We start from the raw sequence: 13,613 nt of genomic DNA, 5'->3' as shown, positions 1-13,613 counted from the left end.
AAATCAAAATTTACTCCTAAACCAAAATATTTAACATTAATTTCAACATCTTCTAGGGTTTGTTGTTTCTTTGAGGTCTAGTTGTTACAGTATTATTAGGCATTTAGTTATATATGCACGAAATCTAAGCTCTTTGAAACAACTCACAAAGCTTCATTATTTGTAATGCAGGCATTTGGTAACTGTTGCCTGGATTTATAAAATTAGATCCTAAAATGATCAAAAGTGGTTACTTTCAAAATATGCAATAAACTTTTTCCTAATTGAATTCAACAGTTGATACTCAGCATGCACTGAGAAGCAGGTATTACCCTAGGAGCTGGTAACTTCCCCGTGAACAGATAAGGACAGAGGCCATGAGTTTCCGGCGTGAGTAAGGAGAGCAGGTGGGCGAGAGGTGAGTGAGGACGCAATTCTGAAAGGAAGGCCGAAGCCGGTCACAGTGCATCTCAGGTCACACCACATCACACCCCACAGAGATGCACCTGAGCCATGGCATGAGCTGATTCCCACTTCTCATGAAACCATGAAAGCAGCTATGTGAACAGCACAGCATGGGCTATGTGCAGAGATCATAAAAGGTGACGGTTATCTGGACTGCAGCAGTAGAGATGGGCCAGAAAGGATGTGTTCGAACGCATTTTAGACAGATAGCTGACAAGATCGGATAGTGGCTGAATGTAAAGAGTAAGGAAAAAAGAAAAAGAAACGTGCAGCTCCATTTAGGGGCTGACGATCTGCTCTTTCCTGAAAAAGATGGGGCAAAACCACAGGTCTGGAGAAGAATAAATAGGCTTAAGTTGGATATGTGCTTGCCTTTCATCTTGGTAATTAACCATGAAGATGGTTCAGCACTCCTACTAAGCTGTTGTTACTGATTATGCTCAGTATCAGAAGCTCAAATTATGTTGCCAACTCAATGGTCAGTTTGAGACTCACAACTGCCCTCCCCCCTCACGGCATGTGCACAACAGCTCATCTTTCTCACTTTTATAACCTGCAGCCAAATGAGCACCTCCAAGAATTCTTCATCCAAAAGTAATCACTCCCACATTGTTCTTGTCATTTCACAATCAGCAGCATGGCGGTCATTACTCAGGCAGTACCAGGAACAGTGAGAAAGCACTAGTGTTGTAGCCCAGCAAACAAAAGCTGGGTCTGTGTACAGGTGAGAAGAAAGGGAAGGGCTGGACACCGACACAGCCAGGTGCCTGTAAATACTTGTTGGATGAGCACACAGGTCAGCAAAAAGGTTAGGAACTGGATGAGAAAAACAAAAGTTCACAAGTTGAAAGCAGAACTAAGCATTTTAAAGGAAACCCTAATAATGATTTTTAACATTCAGCCTAAAAGCTGAACATCCGCCGGGCAGTGGTGGTGCACACCTTTAATCCCAGCACTTGGGAGGCAGAAGCAGGGGGATTTCTGAGTTTGAGGCTAGCCTGGTCTACAAAGTGAGTTCCAGGACAGTCAGGGCTACACAGAGAAACCCTGTCTTGAAAAACAAAACAAAAAAAAAAAAAGCTGAACATCCAAATACCAAAAGGCAAAGAGCAGCTGTGCTTGACTTCCTGAGTCAACTTCTCTACTTAGGTTTTTTTAATGAAAACCCCTAAAATAAGAAGGCCACCATACCTGAAGCACCATAAACGCTGGAATATCGCTGAGACTTAGAGCCAGATGGAGAGGACTCCTTCATCCGGTCGATCACATTTTCTGAAAGCTGAAAAGGGGACATGAGAACGGAAGTGGTGAGACAAGAGACAAGACAGTGCACTGCATCCAAGCAATCCCCATCTACACCATTCTGCAGAGCGAATGGCCTGCTCAACTAGACTCACACAAGCAAAAACAGGCCACCCCCCAGCACTACTCCTTTATTTAGTACTACACTGTACTACTAAGTGCTTATTGCAAATGTTTCTTAGTTTCTGCTGTGCACTAAATTATCATCTCAGAGAAAAATCAAGCACCAGAACTCCTTCAGTATTCATTCAGTAAATATTTAGTAAATACATATGTATATATGTATGTATATATATATATATGTGTGTGTGTGTGTGTGTGTCAACAGACCTCAGCTTGCTCCTCTCTCTCTCTCTCTCTTTCTCTCTCTCTCTCTCTCTTGTGTGTCACCTCCTCTGCTTCCTCGTTTGCTCCTTCCCTCCCTCCCTCCCTACCTCCCTCCCTCCCTCCTGTTCAAGTGTTCAAGGCTAAGAATGCACAATTGCTTTCAACAGTTTTTATTAGGCACTAACTCTGTGCCAAAAATAGACTAGACTTGGAGAATTCAAAACCATCAAGCTGCTAAGAGAGAAGTGAAATAAAGAGCCAAGTTGTTTAAGTATGCCATGAAAAGTACTGCCAGCCTATAATAGAAGTTTGGAGACACAAAAAGGGTGAGGCATCCAGCCAGCCTGAGGGTATGGGGCTTGGGTAGAGACGCAAAGAAGAGTCTCAGGAAAAGAAAGCAATGGGGCGAAGAATCGCATTAGGTATAGAAATATGGTTGCCACCACTAGACTCGGCCAAGTAGAGAAATCAAGTCGTCAGCTGGCAACAGGCCGGAGGCTCTGGGGAATACTCCAGCCTACAGATTTGAGTCACAGGTCCATGGTCACTACTCATTATGCTTTTGTATTTTCGTGATAATTTTTACCAATGTCTGACACTACTGTGTTCCTTTCCCACTACAGAAAAAGATGACAAAAAAAGCAAAGGTTTTGATGTCCTATCACTATATCCCCAGATTCAATAAGCATGAAAAGTACAATGATTAGGCAATGAAGGACCACTATATATGAATCAATGAGTGAGTGAGTGAGTGAGTGACTGACTGACTGACTGACTGAGTGACTGAGTGATCAAGCATAGTGAAAGAGAGGATATAGAAAAAAGTGGATATTTTCTACTATCTTAAAACTCTTAGGAAATGAAGTCTGAGCTTAGTACAAACTAAGTTTCAGGGGCCTGAGGATTTTAAGCAGGGTAATAACATAATCAGATTTACATTTCAGAGATCACTCTGGCTACAGTGTAGACAACAGATTGAAGCAGGGTAAGAACAGAAGAAGGACCCCGGAAGGAGACTAAAGGACCAATTAAGAAGCTATTAAGCATATGTCCACACAAAGCCTTGCACAAAATGTGCATACAGGCATTATTCACAATAGCAGGAGTGGAAACAAACAAATGGCTACTTATTGGTGAATGGATAAACAGAGCATTATGTATTCACAGAATAGAATACATTTCAGTAATAAAGAGGAATGACGTTCCAGTAAGAGCTACAATATGATATATATGAACCCAAAAAGGAAAAAAAAAAAAAAACATAAAACTAAACACCAAAGACCACATATTACAAAATTACTTCCTTTTGAGAAAAATGTCTATGTAGCCCAGGTTAGCCTCAAGCCTCCTGCACCTACCTCCCAAGTGCTGGGATTAAAGATACAGGTTACCACATTTGGCTATGTTTAGTCTATTTACATGAAACCCCCAGAAAAGGCAATTCTATAAATAAAACATCAGTAAACAGAGTTACCAAGGGCAGAGGTTAAGGATAAACTGAAAAGAACTCAAGATCTTACTCAGATTAGGAAAATGTCCTTAAAAGGTTACAACATAGCATAGTGCTTATTCTAAGAACTATTGGGTTACAACATAGCATAGTGCTTATTCTAAGAACTATTGAAAGGTCTATTTTCCAGACATGTCAATTATTCTACAATGAAGTTGTTGGGAGGGGTATTATTTTGGTAATACAATAGGTAACACATTTAAAAGATACTTAGGGCCTAGCATGGTAGCACATGCCTGAGATCCAGATAACAGAGGAACAAGAGTTCAAGGCCAGTCTGGGCTGTATAGAAAGACTTGACCCCTCTCCCCCCACCAAAAAATATGTCTACAGGGTATTTGGGATTCAAAACTGCTAAATGGGCTTCGTGCTTATTACACACATCACTATCCTCCTGCTATACTCACCCAGTCCTTAGCAAGCCTGTATAGTAAATATTTACATTATCTCTAATGTGTAAGTGAGAAAAAAGTACTGCCAGACAAATACCAGGCCCCAGATGACAGTCTCACAGCAGCGAAGTTGTTCCAACTCAGCAAGTGCAAGTTTCAAGGTCAATATCAGATATCCCTCTTCAACATCGCACTCAACATCTGATAAGACAAGGAAGCGAGGCCCTGGGGCTTTGGGGTCAGGTAACAGGGCAATGCTCCTGCATACTGAGGTTCTTCATACCTCCACTTCCTTGGCTACCACTCTCTGGCCTTAACTTTCAGTATAACCACATAAGCACTGTTAAGAGACACTAGTGGTAATCCTTTACATTTGTATTTATAAAAACAAATATATATTTGCAAAGCACCTTATCTATATGGCTTCCCTTTCACACTTAACCCCACCCCGTCATTACTGCCCTCTTCCTGAATGAGTGCCTTTCTGACCGCTCACTGCACACATTTCAGAGGACTCTAGCAAGTCTTATTTCTCCTCCCCGCCTCGCAGGGCTTCCTCTGCCTCTGCTGCAGGCCTTGGGGCTTCAGGTCTCCGACTCGGTTCTTTGCCCTTACTCTCTTATCATCCATGTGCTCATGGTATTCCTAGCAAATGACTTCGGATTTAAACATCCAAAAGCAATCACTCACCAAATTAACTGCATTTCATTTCCTGCCTCAGTTTCCCTAGAGCAGGATAGCAGACATTTGCTACCATGTCCCGCCAAGCCCTTCTTAACTGTTGTGGATAAATTCATGAATTCTAAAGCCCAGCATCCTGAAAGCCAGGAAGAAACATGTTTAACTACTCATTAGACAGCTACCCTGGGGCAGACAGAAGTGTCTAATACCCAGTGTGTACAAAACAGAACTTGTGCTTGTCACACTGTCTTCCTCCACTTTCCTTTTTCCTAATTAATGCCACTGTTTCCATCCAGGACCCCGAATCAGAAAGGGCCTGCCTTTAACACTTCTTATTCTCTTAGCCACGACTTCCTCCCTCGTCTCACGTCTCATTTGCTAATTCCCGAGCTTAACTTCTAGTCTCTCCCTTAACACGTCACACGCACAGGTAGCTATATTGTTATTTCTGCTACTGTTACCTTGCCTCAAGACCCTGGTTTGATCATCCAAAAGCAATCACTCACCAAATTAATTCTTCATTCCATCCAACCATACCTGCCTAGCAGAACTATGGTTCCCTGTCCCCACTACACCCATTACAAATGCCCCACTAACAGAGAACCCCCGCCCTAGCTACCTCTCATAGCGCTGAGCTCCTGTAGATCACTGGGTCATTCACTCAACAAATATTCCAAACACCCAGTGCTAACTCAAGCCTCCTGGGACACTTGTATGAGCTGTCTATACCTTAACAGGTACTTCTGTCTCAGGGCCCAAATACAGTAGAAGTGAGATAAGGAAGGGAGGATGGCGCTCAACAACTGTGCTCCCTGGAGACAAAGGCCATCTCCTCTCTCAGACCACCAGTCAAATGAGAAAAGGGAATAACAACAGGCTTCATCTCCTGAAACCAGAGCCAGCTACATTTTTTTTCTTGTTGCTTTGTTTTGTTTTGTGATTCTAGGGGTTGAACATGAGCCTCCAGGCCTACCTCAGAGCTACATCCCCAGCAGAACCAGCTACATATGCATATGCATATGCATATATATATATATACACACACATATACATATATATATACACACACACATACACACACACATATGGGGAAAGGGGTTGGGGTTTTTTGTTGTTATTGTTTTGTTTGCCTGTTTTGCGTGTCTTGTTTTGCTTTCTTTTTTGAGGGCTAGCCTCAGCTCACTATGTGGCTGAGAATGACCCTGAACGCCTGACCCTCCTGCCTTCACTTCCCGTGTACTGGAAAGAGAAGCATGTGCCCCAAGTATGGCTTCATGTTTTCTGAAATTCATCTACAAGGCTGCAAAAGCTTTGTTAACATTGACTCCAGTGACTCTGAGTGACATCCAGTTACAGGGGTACAAAGCCCAGCACTGGCTGCCCCAACCTCTAGTCACAGCTCCGGAAGCATTAGAACCCACCAGTCTTCCTAGATACAGTAAGAGCACACCGTTCCCTCTCATGGGAGGAAATGGGTCTTCATTTCTGAAGCTCAGGGCTATTTTAGGATATATATTACATTAACTGATACATAATACATTTAATTCATATGTAGCATATATTTCATAACAATTATTATATTAATGTTACAATATATTCTACATAACTCTGAACTGTTGGGACCAGAGCTCAATAGTAGAACACTTGCCTAGCAGACATAAGGCCCTAGGTTTGATCCTCACCAACTAAAAAAAAATGGCAATATTACATGTTATCATTACCATAAGCCATTATATAAAGTTCATCAGTTTATTTAATTTACACATGCAGTAACTTTTACATTTTAATTTACATTTCTAAATTTCAACCCAAAATCAAAGCATTGCAAAATTAAAATTACACATACCTATAACTGGTCAGCAACATAAGCCAAAACTCAAGTGTTAGCTATAAACACTGATCTGTGCATTTAATTACACATCTACTTCCCCTTCAAAATCTATTTTATATAGCAACTACAAAAAGTCCTTTCGATCCCTAAAGCAGCCTCAAAGCATTGCCCTTCAAACAGAAACAGCTGGCTCAGTTAAGAAGACAGCCACCTCACTTCCCCTGTCTGGGAGGTCAAAGTTTTGGCCACTGTGGGATATGAGGACTACAGTATAGCATAAACTACCTGGCAGGTACTCATATAGCTACAGCCACTGACTTGTTTCTTCTAGTTCACTCTTATCACCTGGGCCTAAACTTACCACAGAGCTCCTTCTCCACAGGAGCTGAGGATGTCGTCGGAAGCTCTTGCCAGCGTCTGTTTAGGTCCTAGTAGGGGTGTGTAAGACAGTGATTCTCAACCTTCCTAATACTGCTACCCCTTAATACAGTTCCTCATGTTGTGGTGACCCCCCAACCATAAAATTCCTTTTGTAGCCACTTCATAATTGTAATTTTGATATTACTATGAATCATAATGTAAATATCTACTTAGACGAACCTTGTGAAAGGGTCATTCAACCCATGGGTTGAGAGTCACGAGTGCAAGGATTGGGTTTTCTTTCCCTAGGCTTTTTGGGACAGAGAAGTAGAATATGACTACTATGACTACTATACAACCCAGCAGTATTTGTTACCTTTTTGTTGGGTTTGTGGTTTCTCTGATGCCTCCATATTTGCTCCTTAGTGCTATCCTAGCGCCAGCCACACATTTCTCAGGGTAAGTTATGGTTACACATAGCCAAGCACATACATGTCATCCAAAGAATCCACGATAAGCATAGTACAGAGCTGATAAGCCTGCATGTTGCAGGGTTGGCTGATTCAGGATCACCCTTCATTTCTTCTTCTACAGCTGAATTCCTGGGCCTGGACCTTGAAGGTGCACTGGTAGCCTGCGGCTACAATCTTCCTCAACTCGAGCACTGTCAGCTGTCCCAGGTTATACAAACAGCAGCCATTCTCTGCCGTCTTATCTGCAAACTCAGGTCTCACCTGATCTCCTCTGGGAAGAGGCACTCACTTGTAAGGCAGCAGACAAGACTGAAAGATGCTGACCAAGGTGATAGACACAACCTGTAGCTGTAAAACAGCTGAGCTCTTCTCTGTGATGGAAACCAACCCAAAGCTGATAGAGGTAGGAATCAAAAGCACAACATAAGCTTCGGTAGGAGCTGGACAAGCAGCCTCAACAAGAGGAAACTCTCCAGGAAACATATTTGTCTAAAAAAGGGCTCTGCCGTTAGAAAAACCTTTTCCCATCTGATATACTTACCTTCTAGGTGCCTTTGGAATCTCTATCCAGACAATACTAAATGTGAAGTAACAGCCCTCTACACATTTTTTGATGCCACAAGCTATACCCATAGGCCTCTGGACTCTGGAGTCCATGGATTAATTCGATGTACACAAAACTGTGTACTCAATGTATTGGTGAAGGCAGAGTCCATACCTTATAAAATTCACAGTGGCCTATGTATCTAAAGAACCACAACTACAATACGGGGCGATCAGACAAGCAGGCCTCTTGACAGAATTAGCTGGCTCGCTCTGTCTACCTACCCTATTCAAAGACAGTTAAGCGGGAAGAGCTTGGCCACTGGTTAACTCACACTGTGGCCTCCAAAGAGCATTATATATATCAGCTAGTCAACCCACTTAACTCTTCCCACCCACTATGCTTGGTCTTATCCAAAATTTACACAAACATACCACCCACTGATCCAGAACTGGGTATTTTTTCAGATACAGGAGGCTGAGTAAGAGGAACAAAGATAAAGTCTTCTGCCCTCTGAGAGGAAAGCTCAACTTATCTTTGAGGCGGTAAATGTGGGAGTCACATGACACCGAACAGTTTACAACTTCAGCCCCTAACAGTTCTTTAGATGCCTTTAGATGTTTCTTATCAAATTGATTTAAAGAATACCGATGCAATTTTCTCTCTTGGTTTTCCCTCCACAAAGGAACAGGGCATTTTCTGTGAGCACTAGTTCCCTGCTACTTTTTTAAGGTGTGACTCCCGTAAACAAAAGAGGTGAAATGGGATGGCAGGGAAAACACACAGACTCATTTCTGTAAAACATCTCCTTTTCAGTTCACATGTAGCTTGCTACTGTGTTCTGAATCCTAGGAAGCTTAAGATGGCCCAAGACGTTCACAGACCCTACAGTTGTAAGTAAGGGACCAATCCTCTATCAGCTAACTAAATCACTCAGTCCCTATGACTAACCAAATAAATGCATAACCCTCACTAACACTGAAGAACACTACAGCAGCCCACATTAAGAAATCTCTTCAATGAGGGGCCCTCGACTACCACCATCTGCCAAAGCACATGGTGTGTTTCACAAAGGTGTGCATGGTGCTCTGAGTGACTCCTGTGAATGTCAGCTTGCAGCTTCCAGGCCAGCTACAGAGATTCATTATGCCAGCAACAGTGATAAGTATAACTTTGAAAATGATACTCATTGAAGTTGACATTTGCTCTGAAAGAGTTCACTCACAGCTCTGATGTTTTAGATAAAGTTATGAAAGGCCGGGTTCTGAGCACACTTTCTAAGCAGGCACAGCAGGTGGACACAAAAATCCTATTAAGCCCATGTAATGTGAGGCAATAAAAGTATGTGTTTTTCTATCACTAGAAAATTTATTTGAGACTTAGAGAGAGTGCAAGGCAAGAGGGCAATCCTTCATTCAGTTCATATGAGTAGTTCCATATGCAAAATTGAAATCAGGTATTAAGAATACAAGCTGTTTTACAGAGGGCAAAGAAATACTAGCAACAGCTCAAAATAAGGGAAAAAGAGCATATATAATACCATAAAAAAGGAGTGCCTGCCAACAAGAAGAAACTTGAAACTTGACCCTGTTTCAAGTTGTAGGCCCTTTAAGTACAAGCCATAAGCACCTCAGCAAGAAAAATATGGATATTCATGATCTATCAATAAACTCAGTGTACTTAGTGAGTTTTCTGTTGCTCACTAAATGCTATTCATTCTTATTAGGATAACTGAAGATGAAATTACTATCCTCATCAATGAAACGGAACCCTAAACATTCTAAAATTGATCAAAATTGGAAAACGCTTCTTCAGTCAAGTTTCATTAAGCCATAAAATCCAAAACTGAAGTCTGGACCTCACTTGTCCATGTTTTAGCAACTGCCTGAAGACAAAGCCTTGCTTTCACGCTAAGAATACTGCTGTCGTGCCTAAAAGCAAAGCCAAGAAAAGTATCAAGGGCAGCTACAAGAAGTTTACAAGGCTCAGACGAAATGGATGATCTCAGCGCTCAGTCTACCCTGTGAGGGTCTCACACAGAGAGAGACACACGTTAATATGCAGTTACAGTGAAACTCCAGAGAGGGAAATGCAATCAAAGATAACTTGTCCATGCCATAAGCTATACTAAACCCTACAAAGATCTGAACCCAGGTTTGTTTGATTCCAATGCTCTTTCAAAGAACTCTGTAATTTAAAATGTGAAAGGAACCCTACCATAATGATGACTGCTTATTTATAAATCTACAAAGCAGCTTGGAAATATATAGATCAATGGTACAGTGCTTGTCTAGCACATGGGAGGGCCTAAGTTTATTTCCCAGCACCTCAAATAATAATTAATAATAATGATGATAATCAACAGGTGTTCTACATACCTTATCCTCTAATCCTAACCAAAGAAAGTGATAACATTACACTTTAGGAATAAGGATGTGTCATCAGAGAAGCGACTTGTCCAGAGCCACAGGCTAATTAATTCCAAGTTGGCTTTCTCCTGTCCATGACCTCAAGGAACCCAAAATGGCTCCAAGTCCTTCCAATTCAACAACATATCAGTTTTGAGAAAAGCTGTAAAAAGCTATATTTTGTTCAAAAAAAAAAAAAGCAACCTGACAGTGTCAAGAAGCCCACGCAACTTGTGAGCTAGAAAACAATAGAGATCTGAGAGATGTACACAGCTCTACCAGTCTGAAGAAAAACTGAAGGAGAGAACGGTCGAGGAGATTACAGGCAATCCTTGAAAAGACCAGAAGCAGAGGAGAACCTTGCCAAGGGTATTTGAAGAAGAGCTGCATACAAATCAAAATCAGCCTGCCTGGGCCTGGACTCTAACAACAGAAATAAAATGTATCTGAAAAAAAGGAAATTTATGTCAAGTTGTATGGCTGAAAGACATAGTTGTTTTTTTTTTTCTTTTTTTTTTAAGTTTACAAAAAGCTCTTTAAAACAATCTTACCACTTGAATGGAATACATATCCCTACTGCCCTGCCTATCACTCTACCCTATATAATATTGTATCTAAATCTCCATGCTGTGCCCAAACTCTTACAGTTTGTGTCATTGGCCTGTCTGTGATGAAACATGAGGAGAAAAACTTAATGCACTGTTCTAAACAAAGTTTTCTCATCTGAAATTTACTTTCTTTTTTTTTTTTTAAAGTTTTCACTCTCTAGTGTGGAACATTCTAAGCCTTTTATCGACTTTCTTTTCCTTTCTTTTTTTTCCCCTCCACCTCTGTACAAAACACAAGTTTGCAATAATTCTTATCTTACTACAAAAAGTACCAACTAAACCACAACAGGCAAAGGGTTCTATCACTAGTATAGTGAGAATTGCTGGTCACAGACCCAAAAACTCAGTTCAACAGTCTGGAGTTTCTAATCAATAAAACTTTAATAAGTTCTTTTCAAAGTAACAAATTTCAAAGGAAAAAGTTTTCAAGCAGTTGAAATGTTTTTAAATTTTTATTTCCTTGTAACTCTTACATAGTTAATTAAGAGTAGTTGTGGAAAAGCAGTAGACAGAAAATATGAAGTACTCTAAAACCTTTTGAAGTCATAGTGCTTTATTTACTAGATACAGGTAAGTAAGTGTACTTCCCAAAGCATGAAGCTCCAAAGTCGGGGCAAAGGAGAATATTAAAGTTGTTAGTGTGTATACTAACACCCTAGAGGAAATTCAAGTTTTCAGTTCATGTATCAAGTACATGCAGAGGGCATTTAATTAAGTCTCTATATCGAATCCCTTAGGAGTTGTCATAGTTCTACAACCTTGAAGGCCTGCAAACCGACCTCCGCCCCTAGCAGGCTGGCAGTTATAGGCCTGTATAGTCCAACTGGGTCAGGTTCAAAACTTGGGCCAACAAACCACAGGGGAGGTGCCTGGGAAAACGACATTTTCAGGTGGAAGGGAAAGAGCCAGAAGCCAGAAATTAGCAGCAGGGTCAGGAATGACTTGAATGGTAATACCAGAAGAGGGGCAGGGAATAACAGAGGCAAAGAGGAGTAATCCTTAAAACACCAATTCACTCTGAGAGAGAACTGTGCGTGGAAAAGAAGGGCTTGGGTCCTGTACAGGAGGCACACGGACCGGCACAGTGAAGCAAGAGTTTTAATAAAGTCCTGCAACTAGTGAGCAAGGACGACCGTGGTGACCCGGCACCACCACCCCGGCACAGTGCATGGCTCCTGGCACACAACCAAGAACTTTCTCTGAATGGAGGTTCGGAGTCTTGAAACTACGAGCTTCTTCCCAGAGACCCAGACTTCTAGCGGGACAGCAGGGCCGGCCGAGAGCGGAGAAAGCAGGTGCAGCTGTCCCAGGCACATCTCGGCGTTGGGATCCGAGGTCAAAGGCTGCCCTCCGCCCGCCCACGGCACTCACCCGGATGCCCTTCACCACGGTGATGTTCTCGTTCTCGTCCGCCTCGAAGGTGACCCGGCGGGTGCTAGCGGTCCCGCCCATGGCTCCTGCTTCTGTCCCCGCAGAGTCTGGAGCGTGGACCTACGAGCACGTCAGGACCCACGCGCACACTTGCGCGTGAAAGCCCTGGACGCTTCTCTTGCGGGGCAGGAGCAAGGCCACGACCCCAAAAAAAAGCAAGGAGAAGGCGCCGGTCCCAAAAGCCCGCCTCCTCCGGTCACGTGCCAGAAGTAGGCCGCTTCGGGTTAGCCGGAGAAGCAAGCTGCCCGCCTTTTATCAGAAGGTGCACTAGGATTGGCTGGATGGCACCCGGATGCTATGGCAACAGGTGGTGCTTAACAGGGCTTCCGGAGCCTCTGAGAATAATGGGAATTGTAGTCTCGATCTGGCGCTCTAGGTGCTGTGACAGATCTCACTCCCTAAACTGTAAAGTGAGCCGAGCGTTCTGGGAGTTGTAGTCTTGACGGCCCTGAAGGCCTCCTTCTGGTTTACTTTCAAAAAAGTTTGTTCACCCAACCATCTTGTTTTGCAGTTGACTCTAGAACCTTAGGTCAGTTAAATAAATACAGGCTCTCAAAGCTAGATATGGAAGATGCACTCCCCTAAACAAGCAGCTTGTATATTCCAATTCACAAATCTGTAACAACTAAACTTAGCATTTTGCCACTTAGTCTTTTAAAGGGGCCGAGACTAAATTTGCCTGTGTTCCTATCTTATGACTTTGGTATTTGTCAGTCTGTGTGAAATGCAACTTTTAATTTAGGGCTTTCAAATCTACATGCGAAAATACACGGGAAAAATTATTTACACAAAGATACAGACAGAACACTGCTTCTCATGTTTGTGTCTCCTATTCACTTACATAAGTTAGATCACAGGATGATTAGACAGAGGAAAATGACCGATTCGTGGAGGAATTATAGCAGCGTGAAACAAAGTCGAGATGATCTGTTTTGGAAAGTTTCTAGCTTGGTACTTTACCTCCAAGAAGTCTAAAACTTTTAGGATACCCACACACACAGTTTCAGTTTTGTTGTTATTTGGTTATTTGGTTGGTTTTAGGGGGTTTTTTTTTGTTTTGCTTTTTTTGTTTGTTTGTTTGCTGTCAAACACTGTTGCTAAAAGTACAGTATGATCTTAGATTTACGGAGCCAGAGAAATACTCTTTCATTTAGAAATTAGATGGATGGGGCTACTGATGTAGCTCAGTTGTCTATGCAATGCCCCAGGCCTGAGCTATGTGAAGGTGAAAAAACAAGAGGGAAGAAGAAGAGTGGGGGAGACAGGGAGCAGAAGGGGGAGGGGAGGGGAGGGGACAGAACT

The 13,613-nt window shown here is 42.3% G+C and overlaps 1 protein-coding gene across 2 annotated transcripts in view; it reads right to left on the bottom strand.

The window, feature by feature from the left end:
• Chchd3 (coiled-coil-helix-coiled-coil-helix domain containing 3) overlaps positions 1-12,506 on the bottom strand; it is a 265,061-nt gene extending 252,555 nt beyond the window's left edge. For both annotated transcript variants that reach the window (XM_029478369.2, XM_021164672.3), the window contains exons 1-2: positions 12,252-12,506; positions 1,636-1,723 (exon numbers count right to left, since the gene is read on the bottom strand). In XM_029478369.2, the coding sequence (XP_029334229.1) occupies positions 1,636-1,723; positions 12,252-12,332 (169 nt within the window). In that variant the 5' untranslated portion in view covers positions 12,333-12,506. The remainder of the gene's footprint in view (positions 1-1,635; positions 1,724-12,251) is intronic.
• Positions 12,507-13,613: the final 1,107 nt, after the last annotated feature.

The sequence above is a fragment of the Mus caroli genome, unplaced genomic scaffold (assembly GCF_978045245.1).
Source record: "Mus caroli unplaced genomic scaffold, Mus_caroli_1 scaffold_7, whole genome shotgun sequence".
Classification (NCBI taxonomy): Eukaryota; Metazoa; Chordata; class Mammalia; order Rodentia; family Muridae; genus Mus; species Mus caroli.
The sequence above is the reverse complement of the archived record's forward strand: the minus strand, read 5'-3'. Positions and strand labels throughout refer to the sequence as shown.